The sequence below is a fragment of the Physeter macrocephalus genome, chromosome 6 (genome assembly GCF_002837175.3).
Source record: "Physeter macrocephalus isolate SW-GA chromosome 6, ASM283717v5, whole genome shotgun sequence".
Classification (NCBI taxonomy): Eukaryota; Metazoa; Chordata; class Mammalia; order Artiodactyla; family Physeteridae; genus Physeter; species Physeter macrocephalus.
Genome location: NC_041219.1, coordinates 99,878,089 through 99,904,276, shown reverse-complemented (window position 1 = coordinate 99,904,276; position 26,188 = coordinate 99,878,089). Strand labels below are relative to the sequence as shown.

Genomic DNA, 26,188 nt, shown 5'->3' with positions numbered 1-26,188 from the left:
CATCTGCTACATATTTTTCTGTCTTCTCATTTTGGTTAACTTACTGTGTTTGGGGTCTCCTTTTCATAGGCTGCAGGTTCGTAGTTCCCATTGTTTTCGGTGTCTACCCCCACGGGGTAAGGTTGGTTCAGTGGGTTGTGTAGGCTTCCTGGTGAAGGGGACTGGTGCCTATGTTCTGGTGGGTGGGGCTGGATCTTATCTTTCTGGTGGGTACAGCCACGTCTGGTGGTGTGTTTTGGGGTGTCTGTGAAGTTAGTATGATTTTAGGCAGCCTCTCTGCTAATGGGTGGGTTTGTGTTCCTGTCTTGCTAGTTGCTTGGCATGGGTCGTCCAGCGCTATAGTTTGCTGGCCTTTGGGTGGAGCTGGGTCTTAGCATTGAGACGGAGATCACTGAGAGAGCTCTCACCAATTGATATTACTTGGGGCAGGGAGGTCTCAGGTGGTCCAGTGTCCTGAACTGAGCTCTCCCACCTCAGAGGGTCAGACCTGAGAACAGGCCGAAGCACAAAGACCCTGTCAGCCACATGGCTCAGAAGGAAGTGAGAAAACAAAGGAGGAAAAAAAATTTTAATCATAAAAAAATTATTAAAATAAAAAATAATAATAATTTAAAAAAGAAGACAGCAACCAAACCAATAAACAAATCCACCAATGATAACAAGCGCTAAAAATTATACTAAAGTAAGCATAAAAACCAGAAACAAATCAGATGCAGAAAGCAAACCCCAAGTCTTCAGTTGCTCCCAAAGTCCACCGCCTCAGTTTTGGGATAATTCGTTGTCTATTCAGGTAGTCCACAGATGCATGGTTTTATCAAGTTGATTGTGGAAATTTAATCTGCTGTTCCTGAGGCTGCATGGAGAAATTTCCTTTTGTCTTCTTTCTCACAGATCCTGGGGTTCAACTTTGGTTTTGGCCCCACCTCTGCGTGTAGGTCACCCTAAGACATCTGTTCCCACATAGACAGGAAGGGGTTAAAGCAGCGGCTGATTAGGTGGCTCTTGCTCATTCAGGCTGGGGGTGGGAGAGGTACAGTAGTTGTAATTGGAATGCCTGGCAAGCCTGCAGAGGCAGAGGCTGGCATGATGTTGCAACAGCCTGAGGCACACCATGTGTTCTCCTGGGGAAGTTGTCCCTGTACCACAGGACCCTGGCAGTGGCATGCTGCACAGGCTCCCTGGGGGGTGTGGATAGTGACCTGTGCTTTCACACAGGATTCTTGGTGGCTGCAGCAGCAACGTTAGCATTTCATGCCCGTCTTTTGGGTCTGAGCTGATAGCCGTGGCTCATGCCTGTCTCTGGAGCTCGTGTAGGGAGTGCTCTGCCTTCTGTGGGCAGAGGGGGAAGGAATCTCCTCTCCTCATGTACCCTGAAACAATGGTCTCTTGCCTGTTAGGCAGGTCCAGAGTTTTTCCCGGACTACCTCCTGGCTAGCTGTGGCACACTAGCCCCCTTCAGGCTATGTTCACGCAGCCAACCCCAGTCCTATTCCTGGGATCTGACTTCAGAAGCCAGAGCCTCAGCTCCCAGGCCCCACCTGCCCTGGTGGGTGAGCAGACAAGCCCCTCAGGCTGGTGTGTGCTGGTCAGCACTGATCCTCTGTGCAGGAATCTCTGCACTTTGCCCTCTGCACCCCTGTTGCTGTGCTCTCCTCTGTGGCTCCAAAGCTTCCCCCCGCAACCCACCCCCTGTCTCCACCAGTGAAGGGCCTTCCTAGTGTGTAGAAACTTTTCCTTCTTCACAGCTCCCTCCCCGAGGTACAGGTCCTGTCCCTATTTTTCTGTCTCTGTTTTTTCTTTTTTTCTTTTTCCCTATGCAGGTAGATGGGGATTTTCTTGCCTTTTGGGAAGTCTGAGGTCTTCTACCAGCATTCAGTAGGTGTTCTGTAGGAGTTGCTCCACATGTAGATGCATTTTTGATGTATTTGTGGGGAGGAAGGTGATCTCCACGTCTTACTCCTCCGCCATCTTGAAGGTTCCTCTTGAGTTAAATGTTTTAAGGACCAAGAATTTTCGGAGAAGTTGTTACAAAAGTAGTTTATAACAGATTCTAAAATATCCAGACTGTATGTTGAAATCTTTAGGGTAACTATTAAAATAATGGTAAAAGAAAGTAAAACTAACAAGCTAATATTGGGGAAAATATACAGTGATATAGATAGATAGATAGGAAGAAAGAAAGAAAGATGATAGATAAATATCCAAATTCAGGAAGGAAAGAAAGGAAAGAAAAAGAATTTAAAATATGCAAATAAAATAAAAAGAAATGGTAAAATGGTAAGTTTTACCCAAACATATTGATAATTAAGTTAATTGTAAATGATCTAAACAATCCATATAAATGACAAAGATTATGAATGTAAGTTTATTTTTAAGCCCAACTATCTGCTGTTTATAAAAGATACACTTCAAATATAAATACACAGGAAAGTCAAAAGCAAATCCATGAGATAAGATAAAACATATAAACATTAAACAAATGTAAACTAGTCTAACTATTCACTTTCTAAGCAAAGTAGAATTTAAGACAAGAAACATTTCCAGAAAAGAACAAACACCCCGAACATCTTGTCCTAGGAAATAAGGACATGCTAAAAGAATGACAGGTGCAACTTTTAACAGACACAGAAGCCAACTTCGAGGTGCTCCCATTGGACAAATCTGGGACAATTTGAGCACCAAAATAAATGATAATATAATATGAAAATCCATTGAAAAACAGAGGAAACTATAAGTCCACGCTTACAAAATAAATAAATTAATTAAAAAACGTTTAATGAGGAAGGAGATATTTATATACTCTCAAAGTATCTTCCCAAATACTCATCAACTACCTTCCCATCATAACTCCCAGCTTCCCCTCCCAAAATTAATATTAACTACAAAATGGAAAAAGTAACGGTTTGATAGAGAAGGCTAACAGACACCACTTTGATCAAGTGATCAAAATTAACCTAACCAGAAATGGGACAAATCAAAATCTTATGCCAGGCATAAGAATAGCACCATACCACTTCTGTGATATTCCACCCAAAGATGCATCATGAAGAAAAAAAAAAATCACACAAAGTCAAAATAAGAGAAATTCTGAAAAGTAGCTGGCATTCCATCCACAAAAATTGTCAAGGACATCAAGTTAAGAAAAGACTGAGAAACTAAGATCAAAGAGACAACAACAAAAAAAAACAGTAAAGGAAAAGACAGCTACATGTAATAGGTAATTCTGAATGGGATCCATTTGCTAAAACATATTATTGGGACAATAAGTGAAATTGAAAAGGGTCTTAAGATTAAATGGTAAAAATATGTCAATGCTAATTTCCTGATTCTGATTATTATATTATATCTTTCTAGGAGAATGTGCTTTATGCAATAGAGTATTCAAGCTCCATGGGGCATCATGTTGGCAACTTATTCTCAAATAGCTCAAAGGAAAAAAATCTTTACACTATATTCACAACTTTTCAGTAAATTTGAGATCAATTTAAAAAATTTTTTAAAACAGTTTGGATCTGAATGTAAATAAAAGTATAACATAACAATACTTGTTGGATATACTTAAAGCTTCTTTAAAAAGAAATTTATAGCCTAAAATGCATATGTAGAAAAGAAAAATTATTGAAAATAAATATTAAGCTATCTATATCAAGAACTTAGAAACAGAACAGCAAATTAAAACCAAAAAAGTAGTAAAAAATAAAGATAATTGTACTAATCAATGAAATTCTTAAAAAACTAAGTAGAGATAGCCAACATAGGCAAAAGTGGCTTCTTAGAAAGGACTAATAAAATTGTAAGCGCAATAAATATGATTAGAGAGGAAAAAATAAAACACTATGTGCAGATAAACCTCTGCTGAGATGGGTAAAGGGAAAAAATAGAGAGAAAAATACAAATTATCAACATCAGAAAGTAAAAAGTGGGGTATCGTTATAGCTCTTAAAGAAATATATATCTTAAGAGTATATTATGAGCAACTTTATTTATGCCAATAAATTTGAGAATTTGTGTTAAATGAACAAATTCCTGGAAAAACATAGCATGCAAAATTGTCAGGACAGGAAACCGAAATCATGAGTAGACAGATAGTTAAGAAAGAAAGTGGGCTTGCCTGGTGGTGCAGTGGTTGAGAATCTGCCTACCAATGCAGGGGACATGGGCTCGAGCCCTGGTCTGGGAAGATCCCACATGCCGCGGAGCAACTAGGCCCATGAGCCACAACTACTGAGCCGGCGCGTCTGGAACCTGTGCTCCACAACAAGAGAGGCCGCAATAGTGAGAGGCCTGTGCATTGTGATGAAGAGTGGCCCCCGTTTGCCGCAACTAGAGAAAGCCCTCACACAGAAACGAAGACCCAATACAGCCAAAAATAAATTAATTAATTTAAAAAAATGAAAGAAAGAAAGAAAGTGAATTTGAAATTCAAAATTCCCACAAAGAAATAGTCAGGCTCAGAATTCTTTAGCAGGAAATTTTTCCAAACATTTAACTCAGACATAACGTTAATCTTTCACATATTGTTTCAGAGAACAGTAAAAGAGGAAATATTTTCAAACACATTTAATGAGTCCTATTTAACCTTAAGAACAAAAACCAACAAATTTATGCCAAGGAAGGAAATTTATAGATCAATATCACTCATAAATAACATAATGCAAAATTCTAATAAATATTAGGAAAGCATTGTAAGCAATATATTTAAAAGATAATATATCATGAATCAGTTGGATCATTCCAGAAATATATTTGTTTTAATACTGAAAATCAAGTAATTTACCACATTTACAAAATAAAGAAAAATCATATAAACATCTCATAGATGCATATATATGAAAACTTTAGCCTTAATGTCAGGAACAAGACAAGGATGCCTCCTATCACCACTTTTATTCAACACTGTGCAGAGGTAGTTGTCAGTACAATAAACATCATGATTAGAAAGGGAAAAATAAAACATTATGTGCAGATTACCATAGTGTATGAAGAAAATTTTTAAAAATCCAAACTATTATTAGTAAGTTAAGCAAAATCAATTCAATTATCCAAAAAATAAAATGACATTTTATGTACTACAATAATAAATAAAAATGAGACATGACAAGTTATACTGGCATCAAAAAATATCTAATCACTAGGGACATATACAATTAAAGATTTACAAGACCCTTACACAAAAACTATAAAATATTATTCAGAGAAACTAAAGAAAATTTAAATAAATAGAGGAGTATCCGTATTCATGGACTGTATCCATATTCATGGATTTTACACACTTCAATTCTCAGAAATTAATCTACAGCTTCAAACCAAACTCAAATCTCACTCTGTGTGTGTGTGTGTGTGTGTGTGAGTGTGTGTGTGCATGCACACACATGCATGTATGCATGTGTATGTGTATAAACTGACAAATTCTAAAATTTTGTGGTGATGTAAAAAGCTACGAATATCCTAGAACAGTCCATAAGCCAAATCTGGCCTGCCACTTGTTTTGTAAATTAAGGTTCTTTGGGGCATAGCCCTAATTAACCATTCATGGATTGTCTATGGCTGCTTTTATGCTACAATAGCCCCAGAGAACATAGGGACCACCTAGTCTAAAATATTTACCCCTGGCCCCTATTTGTATCTTGTCCTTTACAGAAAAAGATTGCTGACCCCTGACCTAGAAAACCTTGAAGTAAAAGAAAATAACTACAAAGTATATACAACTAGTTATTAAGATAGCATAGTATAACACAATAGAATCCTCAACAAGGATTTAATCATTAAGTCCTCACATATTTAATTATTTCATTTATGTCAAAGGTCATATGATTTACAATAAAGAAAGAAAATCTCTTCAACAAATGCTCTTGGGTCAATTCGAAACCATATGGAATCAAAGTAAATTTTACCTCAAATCATACCAAAAATTAATCCCAGAGGAATTGTAGGTCTAAATATGAAAGCTAAAACAATAAAACTTCTAGAATATAACATCATCGTGGCCTTCAAATAGAAACATTCCTTAAACAGAACAAAAGCACAGATCAGAAAGGAATAAATTGATATTACAACCTAAATTAAAATTATGAACTTCTGTTCAACAAAATATATGGTTCAAAGAGTTAAAAGCCATGATACAACAGGAGAGAAGATACTTGCAAGACATATAAGCAACAAAAATTCCTATCCCGAAGGCATAAATAACTCCTAAAAGTCAGTAAGAAAATAGGCAAAACACCTGAACATGCACTTCATAGGAGGATAGCCAAATGGCCATTAGGCCTATCAAAGGGTGCTCAGCCATATTAATAATCAGGAAGTTAAAGTCCAAACAAGATATCTTTATACTAACCAGAATGGAAATACGTTTTTTTAATTAACAATACAAAGCACTGGCAAACATGTACTGCAATGAGAATGGTATGTGGAAAATTCTAGAAAACAGTTCATCAGTATTTACTGAATATGAAAATATGCATACCCTGTGGCTCAGAAATTTTACTCCTACGTGTGCAGACAATAATAATTTACAAATATAAGATCTAAAAGGCATGTAATGGAATGTTCTAACCAGTTAATCATAATATTCAGCAACTGTGAACAATCCAAAAATCTACCCAGAGTAGAATGGATAAATAAATAGGGGTATATTCATAAAATAGAAAACCATACAGCAACAAATATGAACAAACTATTGCCACATGCATGGATAGATTCCACACACATAATACTGAGTGAAACAAACTAGACACAAATACATATATAATACATGATGTTACTTATATGAGGCTTAAAAATAGGCAAAATTATTTTATAGTGCTAGAAGTCAGGATGCAGTTTAATTTGGGAGGAAGAAAGTGCACAAACAGAATTCCTGGATGCTAGCAATATTCTATTTGTAGATGTGGGGTGGTCACATGGATGTATTTGCATCTAACAAATTCATTGTGCTGTATGATGTGTACCCTTCATCTGGGTATGTTTTATTTCAATAAAAAGGTATACTAAAATTAGAACAGGAACACAGCCATTAAAAAGTAGGAAATTATGCCATTTGCAATAACATGGATAAATCTTGAGGGCATTAGGCTAGTGAAATACGACAAAGAAAGACAAATACTGTATGATCTCACTTATGTGTGGAATCTAAGAAAACCAGTCATAGAAACAGAACAGATTGGTGGTTGCCAAGGGCGGGGGGTGGGAGAAATGTGTGAAGTTGGTCAAAGGGTAAAAACCTCCAGTTATAATATAAAGATAAGTAAGTTCTGGGGATGTAATGTACAGCATAGTGACTATAGTTAACAATACTACATTGCACATTTTAAAAGTTCTCATCACACAAAGAAAGAATATATATACACATATATCAAATCATTATGTTGTACACCTTAAACTTACACAACGTTCTATATCAACTACCTCTCAGTAAAGCTGGAAAAATAAAAAATAAATAAAAGCCAAACAGGAAAAAATAGTTTGAGAAGAAAATTATTCTGGATTTGTTTTTCAGCTAACAATCAGAAAAGTTCTGTTGAAGTATAATTCTTGGACTTCCCTAGTGGCACAGTGGTTAAGAATCCACCTGTCAACGCAGGGGACACGGGTTCAATCCCTGGTCCAGGAAGATCCCACATGCCGTGGAGCAACTAAGCCCGTGCGCCACAACTACTGAGCCTGTGCTCTAGAGCCCACGAGCCACAACTACTGAGCCCACATGTCACAGCTACTGAAGCCCGTGTGCCTAGAGCCTGTGCTCCACAACAAGAGAAGCCACCGCAATGAGAATCCCGCGTACCGCAACAAAGCATAGCCCCCGCTCGCAGCAACTATAGAAAGCCTGTGGGCAGCAATGAAGACCAACACAGCCAAAAATAAATAAATAAAATATAAATCTATTTATTAAGAAAAAACAGATAACATGATACTGAAATTTTTAAAAAAAAGAAAGTATAATTCTTGTTCAGTTGGACATAAAATATCGATAGAGCTAACAGACTTCAATTTAGCCTTATAAACATAGGCAATTACATTAAGCCTAAACGTCTAATTCTCTATAACCAGAAATATCTGTAAAACTATTTTATGTCCTTTTCTAAACAGAAAAATTTCAAAGCCAATCTACAGTTGTTTCCAAAACTGGTATGGCTGATGTTAGGAATCCAAATGAGTGCAATATGGTATTTACCTGAGGGACACACAACAAATTTTTGCTAAAACAGTAATGCCTTAACAATGACTATACCTTCCGTAGAAAATATTGGTTTCACAAAGTTCGTTCAACCACATGCCACACAACTTCTCCTCAATTCTCTTCTGTTACGATCCCCTCAATCACAGTGGATACATACAGTAAGAATCCTTCAAATGTCTACTAGAGGAATATAATCTCTACAGACTTAATTCTCAGCAGTATATTGTAATTAAAATTTCTTTTATAAAATAGAAAATAAAACTAAACCAAACAAAACCGTGCAGCTGCTCTGCAGCATGAACCCAATAGTGCAGATAGTGTCAATAACCAAGTTGGACCCTCAATGGTTTAGCAACAGTGACTGCCTAAAGACCATGAGGAGTTTCCTCTTTTCTATATCAATAACTTTATAGATGCTTCACTCTATTATTTCAACAGAACAAAAAAGATAGAATGAAATGAGTATACCCTAAGCTTTAAGAGTTAAAAGCATGTTTTTCAATGAACGCTATAATTCAAATTCCTAAATATGTAGTTAAAGTTATGATAAAAAGCAGCAGAATAAGCACTGAGCTCTCATAAGTACTTCGCATGCCACGTGAATGTTCTCATATGAAAAATGTGACCTTTGTACCAAATTATCTACAAGGAGGCTTGCAACTCATAAATTCTGAAACCACGATCATTAAGTGTGTGCCCATATTTGAGGGTATCCTCAAATTCCTCCTTTTAACAAATATTAACTGAGCATCTTCTAAGCACAAAAGACCTATCCTAAACGCTGTAGGGAGGAGCTTAACCTTTACGGAGCACTGAATTAAGAAGTGAAGTTAAGACATAGAAGAAAATAGGTTCACAAAAAAGTCTTTAATATTTGCTGAATGATATAAAGTGAAAGGTGACAAGGACCGTAATAAAGATATTTAAGTTATGGGATTTCAAAAAGATGAAAGGAGGAAATTCTAGTTGTGAGGGTTAGAAAAGGTCAACAGGCAAAGTAACATTTAAGCTGAGCTATGAAAAATTTTCTTATCCTTTCTGAATATGTGTGTGTTTACGTATTATACATATATTATTCAGCATGGACATGAATAAATATTAAAACAATGGAACAGTTCAGAACAGAGACAATGTCAAACTATAGAAATCAGCATTTGGCAGTAGATTTGCCTCCAAAGTACACTCACTGTGGGTTATAAACAACTTCAGTTTGCTTCATTTCATTATATAACTAACACGGAATTGGGAACCAACTCTGTAATTTTAAATGTTTAAAAGTAATTCACAAAATAGATGACCTATGGATAACTAAAATTTAACTCAAAGAAATTAATTGCAACATTTTCAGAACCTCTCAAAGCCAAATATGTGTGCATCCTTAGGGACATGACTTTGCTATTTCCATTCACCACTAAGAGGTTTTCATATTTTCATAATTCATGGCACTTTATCATTTCTAGCTCCAAATTATTATGCACTGAAATATCGTTTTAGTTTTAAAAGATAAATTACTTTGACAATTTACAATCATTAGATAGAATTTTTTGAAGATATGCAGGTAATTGGGCCCAGCCACTCTGCGGCATGTGGGATCTTCCCGGACCGGGGCACGAACCCATGTCCCCTGCATCGGCAGGCGGATTCTCAACCACTGCGCCACCAGGGAAGCCCAAGATATCATTTTTAAACTGCAGATTACCACTACAGTTTAAAATAATTTTTTATCACTTTATTTGGAGCATTTGTTTCCACATATTTTAAACTTTTTTTTTCTTTTTTAAATTTCTCCTTACTGTATAAAAGTAATTCATCCCAGAACATAAAATCATGTGGCTAGTGAATACATACTTTTCCAGAATACATCTAAATTCAAATACAAACATGACCACTATATTACTGACACAGTATTGATACCTAAATCAGTAAATGGATTGTATAGTCACACTGAAGTTGCTGGTAAAACTCTTCAACTATATTTTATATTTATATTTATATCTATATTTATATATATATAAATATATATTTTTTATATATACATATTTATATATTTATATCTATTTAAAAATTTTTCCACCACTGCAGCTACATTATAGGCACCCAATAAATACAGGTCAAATTGATAAATGGATGAATATATTTTAAATTTTTACTAAAATATCTATAATATTGTTTTACTTGTCTTATTCCAAATACACTGAGGGTAATTTTTAGAGTGGTTCTTGTTATTATTTTTTAAAACATGCTCAATACTTAAAAGATAATGGGAAGAATTGATAATATGAGTGCAAAACTCTTTATGACGTCTATAGCATCATAAAATCAGAGTTGCAAGTAATTAGAACTAATCAAGTCCAGTTTTTTCCTGATGAATTAGTCCAACCCCTCTTTGAATACAGGACAGGACATCCACTATAGTTCTAGTTCCAGGATACTGTTCTAGGAAACCCATTCTACCATGGAATACTCTAAATGTTACAAAGGTCTTACCCACAGTGAATAAAATATGCCTTTGTCTCTTCATCCTTTCAGCCAAATTTTTTCTTTCCTCCTTTTTTGTTTCAACTTCAAGTAACTGTACCCCATGTCTAAATCAAAATACTTTTAAGAATTTGAAGACAATTATTATGACTACTCAGAGTCTTTGCATTTTTCAGGTTAAACATTCCTTCGTTAATATGACATAGTGTCTATCCCTTTCTTCAAGATGGTAGCCCTCCTCATATATGGCATTTCAATGATCTCAAATGGAGAATTGAAAACAAACATTCCAGATTTGCTCCTACGAGAGCAAAATACAAGAGTATTTAATTGAATCACATGAAATTGCCAACACTCAACCACTTTGAGCTACAAAAATGACAATTTAATAGAGCTCAACATAATAGCATTATCTTCCTTAATGTAAGCATTGCACATCCATCAATGCATCCTCAGATTGCATTAGCTTTTTAGCAGCTATGCAACACCACACCATCATATTAGGTTTGAGGCCAAGTAAATCCCACAGGTCATTTTCCTATCAACTGTTGGGCTTGTACAGTGAATTTTACAGAATATTGTAATGCAGGAATTTACTTACCTGCCACTTACTAGTTTTGTTATTCTTAAAAATGTATTTTGATCTCTTAGAGAACCAAGGTAGCCTTAATCATATAGTGTTTACTATGTGCCAGTCATGGTCCAGTGGTTAAAGTTTAATCCTCATAACTACTGTGTGAGCTAGAATCATTAGCATAATTCCCCACATTTCAGATGAGGAAACAGTCACTAAGAGGTCAAGTGTACTCCCTTAACCACTGTATACCATACTGGCTCTCAATATAAAGAAACTGACTTTTTCAAATGATTTGGTGGGGATTTAATAATATATACAGTGTATTTCATTTTTTTCACCCCTTTCCTTTATCCAGATAGTTCAATTAGATGCTATATACAATGGATTTTACCTACAAAATGCTGTCTCTGCATCTGACACTTCCTTTTCTATTCTTCCAGACTATTCTCTAGTTCTTAACACTTTTAATTTTTTTGAAGTGCTGTCTACTGAAATTGCCTCTTAACTAGTATCTCCCCATCTTCGTCCATCTTTTTCCTACCCACTCTATATAATTCTGGGTCCTATTTCTCATCATATTCTCAATTTCTACATTGTTGTTATACCAATTTTGCATATTATTCCCTCTTATACATTCTACCCCTTCTAGGAGAAAAAAATAAATATGTAAAATATTCTGTTTTCTGATTTATTTTAATATTATGCCATTTTACCTAAATAGTAGGTCTCTTCTCTTACTTGTTTTTCATTCAAAGTCAAGCTGAAGAAAATATGAATAAAGACACAAAGATCAATTTATAGAATTTCTTTCTGTTAATAAAACCAGAATGTGAAGGTTGGGGTCAGATAAGGATTCTGCAAATTAGGAACTAAATCCCCATTCTATTATTTACAGCTGGCTAACTTTGGTCAAGTCACTTAAGCTTTCTGTTCTTTAATTTCTTCACATGTAAAACAAGGATGCTAATGGCATCTACCTCTTAAGGTTGTTGTGCAAACTAAATTAGTCAGTATTCTAAAGGGCTTAGAACAATAGTCATTATTTTTATGAAAAACACTGTAAATTAAATAAGAAACTTACATCTCATTGCTTAGGCAATAAGAAAGCCTCATCATTAAGGATTTTCATTGGCCAAGATGCCTGGTCCTATACATTATGGATATTTATCTCAGTTCCTTTAACAGTCCCTCAAGCAATGTTGTTTTCTAGACACTCCTGGTAAATGCTCATCTCCATCTGGCCTTTTGCCTATGGTCAGTCAACAGTTCCACTGGATTGTCCCAGGCCTCTGAGAAAGGTAATCTAAAGTGAATGACAAGAGTCAGCATGTCTCTTAGGAAAATAATCAAAGGAATAATTGGACAGAGTAACATGAGAGAGAGTGGCATGGACTCAGGAGAATGTTGTAACAAAGGAGACAAAAAATAACATGTGTCTGAATAAAGGAGGTAGCTCATCTGAGTTTATGAATGAAAATTTATATCACTGAATAACTAATTAAATAAGAAAGGTATGGGAGAGAAAGTCAAGGATAGCTGCAAAACTTTGATATTTTGGCTGGTGATGCCACTAGCTACATGTAGAGCAAAGAAGAAGCAGGCATAGGGTAAGGATGACGAATTTACATTTGGATATGCAGAGTTTGAGATAAATATTGAATAACCATATGGAAATGTACATAAGCAATTAGATATGAGAAACTGGTGTTCAGTGTCCCACCAACCCATTATCAGTACAGACTACTGTTGAATTGGTTTAGTCTCCCATGTTTGAGAATAAATTATAATGATCTAATTCTCACCTTCCATCCCACCGTTGACATACCTTGGTAAAATGGCTGGCTGCAAAGCAATCTGTGACAACAAATAGCACAATATCACTAGGGAAATCTCAACAGAAACTGTAACCTCATTAAAACAATGCACTAACTTCCTGAGATAACCAGCAACCACAAGCAGATGGAAATACCTTTTATTTTAATATGCTCCCCTCCCCTCCAGTGATCACCTTTCCATTTGAATGCAGAGATACTGTAGAAAACAAGTTAACTAAAATAATAATTCTGACAATGATAGGCCAAGATAGCAGAGTAGAAAGGCCCTGAGCTCACCTCCTCTCACAAGCACACTAAAATCACAACTATTTGCAGAACGATCAATGAAAAACAGTGGAACCTATCAGAAAAGATTTTCTACAACTAAAGACATAAGAAGGAACCACAAGAGATGGGTAGGAGGCACAGATTCATGGAATAGTCAAGTTCCATAACCCCAGTTGGCAATTCACAAACTGGAGGATAATTACATTGCAAAGCTTCTCCCATAGGAATGAGAGTTCTGAACCCCATATCGGGCTCATAAGCCCAGGGTTCCTATATCAGGAAGACGAGTCCCCAGAGCATTTGGTTTTGAAGGCCAGTGGGGCTTAATTTTGGCAGCCCCACAGGAATAGGGGGAATAGAGATTTCACTATTAAAGGGTGAACATGACATTTCACATGGTCTGGAACCCAGGGCAAAGGCAGTAATTTGATAGGAGCCTGTGCCAGAACTACCTGCTGGTGTTCTCCAGAGAGGAAGGAGGCAACTGCAGCTCACCCTGCGGACAAAGACTCTGATGGCAGCCATTCCTGTAAGCTCCTTCTACCATATGGAAACTGGTGCTGGTGGGTGCCATTGTGGAAGCCTCCCTCTAGCTCACTGACACCAAGACCTGGCCCCACCCAACAGCCTGTAGACACCAGTGCTAGGATGCCTAAGGCCAAGCAACTACCTGGGCAGGTACACAGCCCCAGAAATCCATAGACAGGCTGCCTAAAAACCTCCTGAGCACACAGCAGCCTCTAAGACATGCTCCTGCTCACCAGAGGACCCAGGATCCGGCTCCACTCACCAGAGGGCAGAAACCACTGAGTTCTGGCTCTGCCCTCCAGGAAGGCTTCTCTAGCCTCTGGACCAGCCTCACCCACCAGGAGGCAGACATCAGATGCAAGAAAACCATAATACCACAGCCTGAAAACCCAGCCTGCCCACAGCAGGACAGACACTGCCCTGACACCCCATGGGCTCTGGCCCTGCCCACTAACAGGCCAACACGAGCTTCAGAACACTCCACACCCTGTACCCAACTGTGTCAGGAACCAGCCCCTGTAACATGACATCAACTCTGGGATCCCTGGGCCCTGCAACTAGATTCCAGGATTTGTCTGGCACTAACCCCAGGACCTGGCATCACCAACCACTGTACTGGCAACAGCCCCAGAGTCTTCTGGATCCTGACTCCATGCAACAGTGAGCCAGCACTTATCCCATGGCCCCCTTGGGTTCTCCAGCCCTACCAACCAGCAGCTGTCAGCCTCTGCACAATGCAAGGCATTGCAACCAACTGAACTAAGAGCCAACTAAACCTACCAGACCACCACATACAGCCCACCAAAAAAGAAGGACCCACACAGCCCTCTTAGGGGAAACCCCTAGATCAAACATGTTGGGTGACAAAAAAGGAATGCGCTGCTGGGACACATAGGACATCTGTTACAGAAGCCCACTTCTCCAAGGTCAGGAAACATAACTAAACTTCAAATATATGAAAATACAAACATCACCTCAGGAAAAATGAGGCAACAGAGGTACATGTACCAAATGAAGAAACAAGATAAAACCCCAGAAGAAGAGCTAAATGAGGTAGAGACAGGCAATCTATCCAAGGAAGAGTTCAGGTAGTGATGTTAAAGTTGATCAAAGACCTCAGAAGAAAGACATTCCATCTGAAAGCAACAGAATACAAGTTGCACATGGAACATTCTTTCCAAGTGCACAAGGAACATTCTCCAGGACAGATCACATGCTAGGCCACAAAACAAACCTCAGGAAATTTAAGAAAATTGAAATAATATCAAACATCTTTCCAACCACAATGCTATGAGACTAGAAATCAGCTACAAGAAAAAAAACGGCAAAAAACACAAACACGTGGACACTAAACAATATATTACTAAACAACCAATGGATCACTGAAGAAATCAAAGAGGAAATCAAAAAACACCTAGAGACAAATGAACGCAAAAACACTTTGATCCAAAACCTATGGGACACAGCAAAAGCAGTTCTAAGAGGGAAGTCTACAGCAATACAAGCTCATGTCAGGATATAAGAAAAAGTTCAAACAATTTAATCTTACACCTAAAGAAACTGAAGAAAGAAGAACAAATAAAACTCAAAATTATTAGAAGGAAAGAAATTATAAAAATCAGAGCAAAAATAAATGACACAGAGACTAAAAAAAAAAGAAAAGAAAAAAATCAGTTAAACTAAAAGCTGGTTCTTTGAAAAGATGAACAAAATTGATAAACCTTTAGCCTAACCTAATAAGAAAAAAAAAGGGAGAGGGCCCAAATCATTAAAATCAGAAACGAAAAAGGAGAAGTTACAAATGATACCACAGAAATAAGAAAGATCTTAAGAAGACTACTACAACTAAATGCCAATAAAATGGAAACCTAGAATAAGTGGACAAATACTTTAAAACATACAATCTCCCAATACTGAACCAGGAAGAAATAGAATATATGAACAGACCAAATACCAGTACTGAAATTGAATCAGTAATTAAAATACTCCCAACAAACAAAAGTCGAGGATAAGATGACTTCACAGGTTAATACTACCAAACATTTACAGAAGAGTTAACACCTACTCTTCTAAAACTATTTCCAAAAAATTGCAAAGACAGGACGATTTCTGAAATCATTCTATGAGGCCAGCAACATCCTGATACCAATACCAGACAAAAATACTGCAAAAAAAGAAAATTACAATCCAATATCACTGATGAACATAGATGCAAAAATCTTCAAAAGAATACTAGCAAAATAACTTCAACAATACATCAAAGGATCACACAACATGATCAATGGGATTTATCCCAGGGTTGCAAGGATTTTTCATTATCTGCAAATCAATCAGTCTGATACACTACATTAATAAACTAAAGAATAAAAACCATGTGATCATGTCAATAAATGCAGAAAAGGCTCTTGACAAAATTCAACATCCATTTATTATAACTCTCTAGAATGTGAGCATAAAGGAAACATACCTCAACATAATAAAGGCCATATATGAAAAACCCATAGCTAATATCATACTCAACAGTATAAACCTATAAGAATTTCCTCTAAGACAAGGCTGCCCACTGTCACCAGCTTTATTCAACATTGTATTGGAAGTCCTAGACATAGCAATTACACAAGAAAAATTAAAAGATAAAAGAAATCCAAATTGGTAAGGAAGAGTAAAACTGTTACTGCAGTTGAAATGATACTATCCACAGAAAAACCTAAAGCAGCCACCATAAAACTAGTAGAGCTCATCAATGAATCTGGTAACTTTGCAGGGTACAAAAATAATATACAGAAATCTGTTGCATTTCTGTATACTATCAATGAAATATCAGGAAGATAAGTTAAGGAAACAATCCCATTTATCATTGCATCAATAAGAATAAAATAACTAGGAATAAACCTACTTGAGGAGGCAAAAGACCTGTATCCCAAAAACTGTAAGATGCTGATGAAAGAAACTGAAGATGACACAAACAGATGGAAAGATATACCATGTTCTTGGATTGGAAGAATCAATATTGTTAAAATGACTCAATAAGAATAAAATAACTAGGAATAAACCTACTTGAGGAGGCAAAAGACCTGTATCCCAAAAACTGTAAGATGCTGATGAAAGAAACTGAAGATGACACAAACAGATGGAAAGGTATACCATGTTCTTGGACTGGAAGATTTGAGATATAAATATATATATATACACACACACATATATATAAAAAATGGCATAGTAGCCATTAAAAAGAATGAAATTTTACATTTGCAACAACATGAATGGACTTGGAGGGTATTATGCTAAGTGAAATAAGACAGAGAATGACAAATACTGGATGATATCATTTATATATGGAATCTAAAATATACAACAAACTAGTGAGTATAACAAAAAGGAAACAGACTCACAGGTATAAAGAACAAAACTAGTGGTTCCCAATGGGGAGAGGAAAGGGAGGAGGGGCAATACAGGGGTAGGGGACTAAGAGGTAAAAACTATTATGTATAAAATAAGCTACAAATATATACTATACAACACAGGGGATATAACTAATACTTTATGATAACTATAAATGGAGTACAACCCTTAAAATTTGTGAATCAGTATATTGTACACCTGAAACATAATATTACACATCAACTATACTGCAAAATAAATAAACAAATAAATAAAATTATTAACCATGAAAAAATGTAATTCTGCCTCCTTGCTCTTACTCCATTACACAAAGTATTTGTATTAGGAAACTGAGTTTCTACTTTATTTTCAAATAACAAGTTACTGTCAAAAAGCAGGTGATAATTGATATCACTTTTAAAACGCTTTAAAGCAATATTTTATAAAATCAGCAGTTGACCTCAAAAAGTGAGACTAAACCCACAAACTTCAATTATGTAAGAACTGGATCACATTAAATTTATGTAAGACTGAGGAAAATACAAATTCAAGGCTAGATTATTCCACAGAAAGATCATAAATGAGCTAAACATTAAGGATTATTAAGAACAAAACACAAAGATTGCTTTCATCAAATTAAAATGAAATAAAATAAAAAAGAAATTCAATCTTTGGGTTGAAGGACTTCCCTGGTGGTGCGGAGGTTGAGAATCTGCCTGCCAATGAAGGGGACACGGGTTCGAGCCCTGGTCTGGGAAGATCCCACAAAGTGCAGAGCAACTAAGCCCGTGCGCCACAACTACTGAGCCTGAGCTCTAGAGCCTGCAAGCCACAACTACGGAAGCCCGCATGCCTAGAGCCTGTGCTCCACAACAAGAGAAGCCACCACAATGAGAAGCCCATGCACCACAATGAAGAGTAGCCCCTGCTCGCCGCAACTAGAGAAAGCCTGTGAGCAGAAACAAAGACCCAATGCAGCCAAAAATAAATAAATAAAAATAAATAAATCTATAAGAAAATTACTAAAATAACTAAAAACAGGAAAGTCTCACCTTGATCACATTATAACTTATACCATGTCTTCCAGCACAATTTTTTTAATTCAAATTCTTACCTCTCTCCATTCTTTATTTCCAACTCCTTGTACATACAAGACACAAACTACAAAAGATGAAAAAATAAATATATCTAAATGTTTTTTATAAATATCATATATAAATGTATCCAATTTATTTTTCAGCTGTACAAAAGCTATATTAAAATTAGTTCCTAGTTCCTAGCCTTACTCTGGCATGAAAATTGCTAATAAATCATCACATGATGAAAATTTTTTATAAAAAAGCAAGAAACAGTATCAGGGCTTTAGAACTTAGCATGTATAGAGCTAGGCACAAAAAAATATAACAATTATTTGCTAATGTCTTCAATTGCATTATGCTACAGATATAGATAAAAAATTTTTTTAACTAAGGTTAAACAGTTTGAAATATTTCAGTATGTTACCAGTCATAAGCTCTTCCTAGGATACTTACCATGCTCAAAACCATCATAGGAAGGATATCTGGAGTAAATTATATGCCACATTTAATATTTGCAACTCCTATGCTCAATGTTTGTAAACAAGTAAGAAATCCTATGAACCACAAAAGGAAGTCGCAGAAAAGGGAGATTACGAGTTTGGGGTAAAGATTAAGGGATAAAAATATCCCACCCACTTGTCAATGGGCCCCAGGAATTTTTAATACCCACAAATTTTAATGCCTTTTCTCCAGTGACTACCTCAAGAATTCTTCTGTCAACTGACAAAAGCTCTCTCCTGTAATTAAACCACAGAGGTTCACACATTTGTAGAGATGGAGAGCTGCTGGATATCAGCCTCTAAATATTGCAAGGTTTGGAATCACTACTTGATTTATACATTATTTCTGTTGTTTTCTAATTTAAACTGTCTTTCACTTTACAATTTATCTTCAATTTTCAATATATATAATTAGGAATCAAAAACTTCAGCTCAGGGCTCCCCTGGTGGCGCAGTGGTTGAGAGTCCGCCTGCCGATGCAGGGGACACGGGTTCGTGTCCCTGTCCGAGAAGATCCCACATGCGGCGGAGCGGCTAGGCTCGTGAGCCATGGCCGCTGAGCCTGTGCGTCCGGAGCGTGTGCTCCACAACGGGAGAGGCCGCAACAGTGAGGCCCGCGTACCGCAAACAACAACAACAACAACAAAAAAACCTCAGCTCATTCAAGATATTATATAATTCACTTGGTTGTACATGCCTTTATATACTGCATTTATTCACAAAAAAAGGAAAATGATTACTCTGACTTGATCATAAAATTATGGCCCATTACAGTTGTCTTTCAAAGATAATTTCTACCATATGGCTATACAATGAGGTTTAATTTAAAAGTGAACTGTCCTACATTGCAGTCATCTGCATTGTCATCTTATTCTCAAAATGCTAAGCAATTCCCTCCCTTTAGCCAGAGTACTGCCCAGGTAGATGAGAATGCAGGGCCTGAGACTATACTCCATCTTGCTTTCTAGGCTTTAAAACAAATATTTAAATAAGAACTATGATTTTCATACAACTTTTTGCAAAATCAAGTAAAATAAGTAGACTATTTCAAAAAGCAAGTAATAGATACTTACTTGGATCAGATTTAGAAAATGTGTCTCTGTCAAGAAGATTTCTGTTGAATAAAAGAGAAAATGTTAGACGAATCTAATACCAAAATATTTTATATAAATATAAATGTATATATACGTGAATGATGACTTGAAAGTTCCAAAATTTAAATTTGTGCTTCATATTCATCCTCCATTAATTGGTAATAATTTATAATAGCTAAATTACATTTTTATGTTTAATACTTATAATAAAAAATCTCATGTTTACCCTGTTGTATTCTTCCACCAGGACTACCACTCATGTGCATTTATCTGTACCATACTTGTTATTTGAAAGGTCTTTTTTCATATCAACCTTATAGCCTTTCATATTTCAGGTTCTTAACAGTTACTCCTTCTATGGAATCACTATACACTGAGAAAATAAAAACACAGTCAACCGAACAGCACAGACAAAAAAAGAAGGGACTACGCCTTCAAATATTTCCAGAAAGAAACTATCAGACATGTTTATATTTAGAATTAAGTCAAAGACCACTAGTCAGAAATCATATTAAAATAATCCTTCTGTCCCCTAAGCAGACACTATGACTCCAGCAATGACTGGCAAACAGTAAATTTAAAACATTTCCATTTGAGAATATACTATGTGATATATTTATAAAGGTAGCACTCTACTCACATGGAAATTCTCCAGCCTTTCCTATGTGTCTAGTTTTGCTCATTAAGTTTCCTAAAAAATGTAATTCAGCTCTTTCTTTCAGAGTTCACAAAAGTCAAGGAGAGATGACAGTGCAAATATTGCAGTGTGCTTGGGACTCAAAAACTGTTATATACATTTAAAAGCAAATAATGTGATTTGGGTGCCTTATTTATCTTAAAAAAAATAAAAACCCTACAATCTTTAACCACAAATACAAAATAATGGATTTCTATCAACAATAAGATAAATATTCTTAATCATAGACTTTACTTGCTACATTATTTCTTCTAGCCATTATGATCCATAACATACAGTAGGAAAGGTCAAAAGCAAACAAACAAACAAAAAACCTTAGATCCCTTATTATATGAGGGGAAAAAAACTCCATAAACTCTTCATAACCTAGTCCCTGAACTTTGCAATTTAGCTTTCCCATTGCTATTTGACAATAAATTTCAGCTATAATTTGATCATATGAATAAAATAGAATAAACTATCTCTGACGAGATTTAATTCCCCAAAGACTACTATACTCAAAGTTATATGATTTTAAAAGTCTGTAAAAGGAAAATATTCTTACATGATAAGAATCATTGCAAAAGACCAGTGATTATCAAAATGCATCATAAAGTTAGGACTGATGACAGGAATGCAAGATTTTTTCCTCCCTAATATCCCTATAGAAACAAAGCACTTTCACATTAAGTTAAAAGAGAGGTATTATTGTGAAGGCTACTGTATAAAAAAAAGAAAATAAGCTGAGGGTCAGAGAAACTGAATAAATGAATAAGAGCACGCAGCCCAGTACAGAATATTCCAATGAAGTCAACCTTTTGAATCTGATTTCCCTGTTCTTTACAAAATGCTACATTGTCTGGAGAAGTCAGGGAGAAACAATTTGTTTTCCTGACTGTTGGAAATGTAGAAGGCCTCCCATTATACCTACTCATTGAGCCACTAGAGTATAACATAAAATAAATTCTTGTTTATAGACTACTGTGAAGAGAGATGCCGCCTATGCTATGAACAAAGAGAACTAGGATAGGAGGCCAAACATAACTGTACCTAGTCACAGAAAAATATCTTTGTTTTCTATATAAAGCACTTTAAAAAACACACACACACCACCCCTCACCAGCTTTTATATAGGAAGGTTACTCTTCCCTCCATGAGGTTGTCTTTTGCTTGAGTTAGGATGCCTTTAACATTATGCCTACAATTTTATAATGGAATGCTGAACTTGAACATTATAAAAATGCTGAACAGGTCTTTCTATTCTATAAACCTTGATGTAGCTAAAACAAGGGAGAGCAAACTCCTGAAAATAAATTATGGAGAAATACAGTGCATTAGTCAGAAAACTTACCTGAAGTCATAACCTAATCAAAAATTTACTCTGGGGCTTCCCTGGTGGCACAGTGGTTGAGAGTCCGCCTGCCGATGCAGGGGACATGGGTTCATGCCCCGGTCCAGAAGGATCCCACATGCTGCGGAGTGGCTGGGCCCGTGAGCCATGGCCGCTGGGCCCGTGCGTCCAGAGCCTGTGCTCCGCAACGGGAGAGGCCACAGCAGTGAGAGGCCCGTGTACCGCAAAAAGAAAAAAAAAAAAAAAAAAAAAAGCACACAATAACACAATATATTTGTTTTAGGGAATAAATCTTCAAACTGAAGGTATGAAGTGAGTTCCAAAAACCTACTTGTAGCCAGCAGAACTTAGACAACATGTAACAAGGCTCCACTGCTGTACCTGAGTGGAATTGTTCTATTTAATTTTTAATAAGAACAAAAATATAGCTTATAGAGCCAAATAAAAAATTGTTCTATTTAATTTTCCATATGAACAAAAATATAGCCTATGAATAGAGCCAAACAATGCTTTATCATTTTACAAACACAGTCCAGCATAAATTTTCTACATGTGGACAGAGAACCACGTCTCTGCATAAATATAACTGCCTCTGAGAATTGTTCTGTATCTATAAACAGAATGACTCTGGGTTTAATTAAAATTTAGGAAATGATTAGAGGACTTTTATTTACCTGTTATTCAACTTAGTCTCAGGATCAACTGAGCGCCTGCAAGGTCTTTACTAAATATTGCTTAGGCAACCACAGAACCTAGTTGGCACATAAGCAAAGGTCTGTATGAATGAACGGTTTTAGTATCCAATCAAAAGCATCAGCATTTTCACTTTAGGTATGATGAGGTGTTTTATTATGGAAAAAAGAGTAGAAGAGGAAGGTGGCATATTAGACCTTTGCCCTAATAAGTAACCCATTAACTGAAAAAAACCTGAGTGAGGAAATTATAAACATGCCCCATGTCACTCGGCCATGTCTAGGGCCCTTACCTTGGGCATTATATTGTCTTAAGGACTGGAATTAAGTAGTTCTTGACATGCATATATATTATATATTATATAATATATATTATATAAATATTATATATTTTTAAATGCATATAACACAAAAAATGGTTTTCTGAGTTTTTTAAATAACGACAGGGAAATCAAAACTTGTTTTGAGCAACTGAAAGGAAATTTATCGAATCTTTGGAAGTGACTTGAATGCAATATTTAATTCTCTATGACTCATTTATGCATTATTTTTATTCTTTGAACAAATATTATAGCTGGAAATGTAGCATGCAAATTTAAGGAAAAAAATATCTTCCTGAACCTAAAATTTCTATGGCAAATAGAAACATTGTACTGAAAAACACTGGGGAAACACTGTACTGAAAAAGTAAAACTTCAGAAATGAAAAAAATCAAGTATTTTGAAACTGAAGCTTACTAAAAAGCCAGAATTAGCTAGAATCTAAGACACCAAGTAATTCTAAAGGGTAGGATCATTGGAAAGTACTTAACAAATTTATCAGCTTTCAAGAAAATAAGAATAGACATTCAGGTTTGAAGATGTACAAATAGACTAAAATTTCAGCTCAGCAGCAGCCACCTTTTTCATAGCCTGAGCATACAAGTGGAACTTTATCGTGTATGATATATATTACTCAATGAAAACTAGTAATAAAATAAACTTTATTTTTCAGTTTTTGCTGAAAATGGTTGTTTTAAAGTATTTATTTATTAGTACTGTTGAGCTGAAAAGGTCAGTAATAAAATATACAGTTTCAAGCTTTGCCTAGGTTGAATTTGGTATATATACTAAAAGAATTTGAGGGGAAGATAATTAATGGTGAAAATTTTTCTGTATTCACCTATGATTGATATTCTTGAAATTTACTTAAAGGAAACTCAGGGCTTTTCACAATCTGACATGTCAGAGCTCTGTTTGCCTGATCTAAGGTAAACAGAAGAACCCTTTGGTTTGAAGTAATATGTAGGGTTAACTCAGGGTGATACAAGCTTTTAGGAAAAAAGATGGGTTTTACAAAACCCAATCCCTGATTTCAGCCAAAGAAGAGAAACAACATTTATGTTAAAAATGGGAAGGATAAAAGAAACTGAGAACAGAATATGAGTCTTCTTAAAAACCTAACACTTATGTACAAACCTAATTTCATTATTTTTCCACAGTCTTGTAGCCTCTCCATTTCCTATCTCAGTAAGTGGCAACAATGGAAGGCAGAATTATGGCCCCCCCAAACATATCAGGTCTTAATCTCTGGGTCCTATTAATGTGACCCTTTTTAGGGGAAAAAAGGTCTGTGCAGATGTGATTAAATTATTGATTCTGTAATAAGGCATTTATCCTAGATTATCTGGGTGGGCCCTAAATGCAATCAATCACATATCCTAATAAGAAGAAGGCAGAGGGAGATTTGACATAGAGGAGAGAGTGATGTAAACAGAGCAGAGAGAGATGTGTGGGCTCTAGCCTTGAAGAACCAAATGATGAAGCCACAAGCCAAGGCATGCCAGCAGCCACAAGAAGCTGGAAAAGAGCAAGGAATGGCTTCTCCACCAGAACCCCCAGAGGGAAAGCAGCCCTACCAACATCTTGGTTTCAGCCAAGTGACACTCTATTTATACTTCTGGCCTCCAGAACTGTAAGAATAAATTTCTGTGGTTTTAAGTCAACAAGTTTGTGATAATTTGTTACAACAGCTACAGGAAACTAATACAGCAACAGGGTTCAACCCATCTCTCTTCCAAGCAAGACTCCAATCATCCTTCTCCTCCATCTCCTTCCGCTAATGCTTCCCCCACCTTGGCTTCTGCTTCCAAGTCCCAACTACATCCCAGACCTTAGAGCTAGCCCTTAACTGGTCTTTCTGCCTCCTGTCTCCCAGTTCATTCACCAAGATGTCTCCAAGAGAAAGTTCTCTACAGTAAAACCTGACCAAATGGCTCCCCTGCATAAAACCCATTACCAACAGAAACTGGTAACATAACACTATATACCTGCCACATTCTGATCCCGGCTTTATCTCTAGCTGCCCTTCTATCCGTATTCCATATCATAGGCTCTGTTCCAGACATTTCAGGTTTTTTATAGTCCCTTAATCTAATATTGCCTCATATTTCTGTACTATTATTTTACCCTGCCCCTAAAATTTCCTCAGCAACCTCATTTCTGCTGGGAAATGTGAATTCCTCTTTCAGCCTTTCCCCATTGTTGTTCCCTGAGAAGGTAGAACTGATTATTCCCTCTGTCTGCTCCATCATAGCCACCATGAACCTATGTCACAAATTCCTCACTCACTATTTATTTACTAAGCTGGGTGCCAGGCACTGTGCTGAGCACTTTATTTTTTTAATATTTAATATTTAAAATTTTATTCAAAATTTTGCAATCTTCATACTTAAAAACTGGCAGGGCTTACCTCTTATAGAGGCAAGGCTAATGCCACCACTTGCTTCTTTTTTTTGTGCTGAGCACTTTATTTATTTATTTTAACAACTTTATTGGAGTAAAATTGCTTTATAATGGTGTGTTAGTTTCTGTTTTATAACAAAGTGAATCAGTTATACATATACATATATCCCCATATCTCTCCCCTTTTGCATCTCCCTCCCTCCCACCCTCCATATCCCACCACGCTAGGTGGTAACGAAGAACCGAGCTGATCTCCCTGTGCTATGCAGCTGCTTCCTACTAGCTATCTATTTTACATTTGGTAGTGTATATATGTCCATGCCACTCTCTCACTTTGTCCCAGCTTACCCTTCCCCCTCCCCATATCCTCAAGTCCATTACCTAGTAGGTCTGCGTCTTTATTCCCGTCTTGCCCCTAGGTTCTTCATGACCACTTTTTTTGTTGTTTTTTAGATTCCATATATGTGTGTTAGCATACGGTATTTGTTTTTCTCTTTCAGACTTACTTCACTCGGTATGACAGACTCTAGGTCCATCCACCTCACTACAAATAACTCAATTTTGTTTCTTTTTATGGCTGAGTAATATTCCATTGTATATATGTGCCACATCTTCTTTATCCATTCATCTGTTGATGGACACTTAGGTTGCTTCCATGTCCTGGCTATTGTAAATAGAGCTGCAATGAACATTGTGGTACATGACTCTTTGTGAATTATGGTTTTCTCAGGGTATATGCCCAGTAGTGGGATTGCTGGGTCGTATGGTAGTTCTATTTGTAGTTTTTTAAGGAACCTCCATACTGTTCTCCATAGTGGCTGTATCAAT

The 26,188-nt window shown here is 36.3% G+C and overlaps 1 protein-coding gene across 2 annotated transcripts in view; it reads right to left on the bottom strand.

Moving 5' to 3' along the window:
• Positions 1 to 26,188, bottom strand: part of CPNE8 (copine 8) — a 321,663-nt gene that overhangs the window by 235,909 nt on the left and 59,566 nt on the right. For both annotated transcript variants that reach the window (XM_024122759.3, XM_024122760.3), the window contains exons 2-3: positions 19,898 to 19,938; positions 18,360 to 18,406 (exon numbers count right to left, since the gene is read on the bottom strand). In XM_024122759.3, coding sequence (XP_023978527.2) covers positions 18,360 to 18,406; positions 19,898 to 19,938 — 88 coding nt within the window. The remainder of the gene's footprint in view (positions 1 to 18,359; positions 18,407 to 19,897; positions 19,939 to 26,188) is intronic.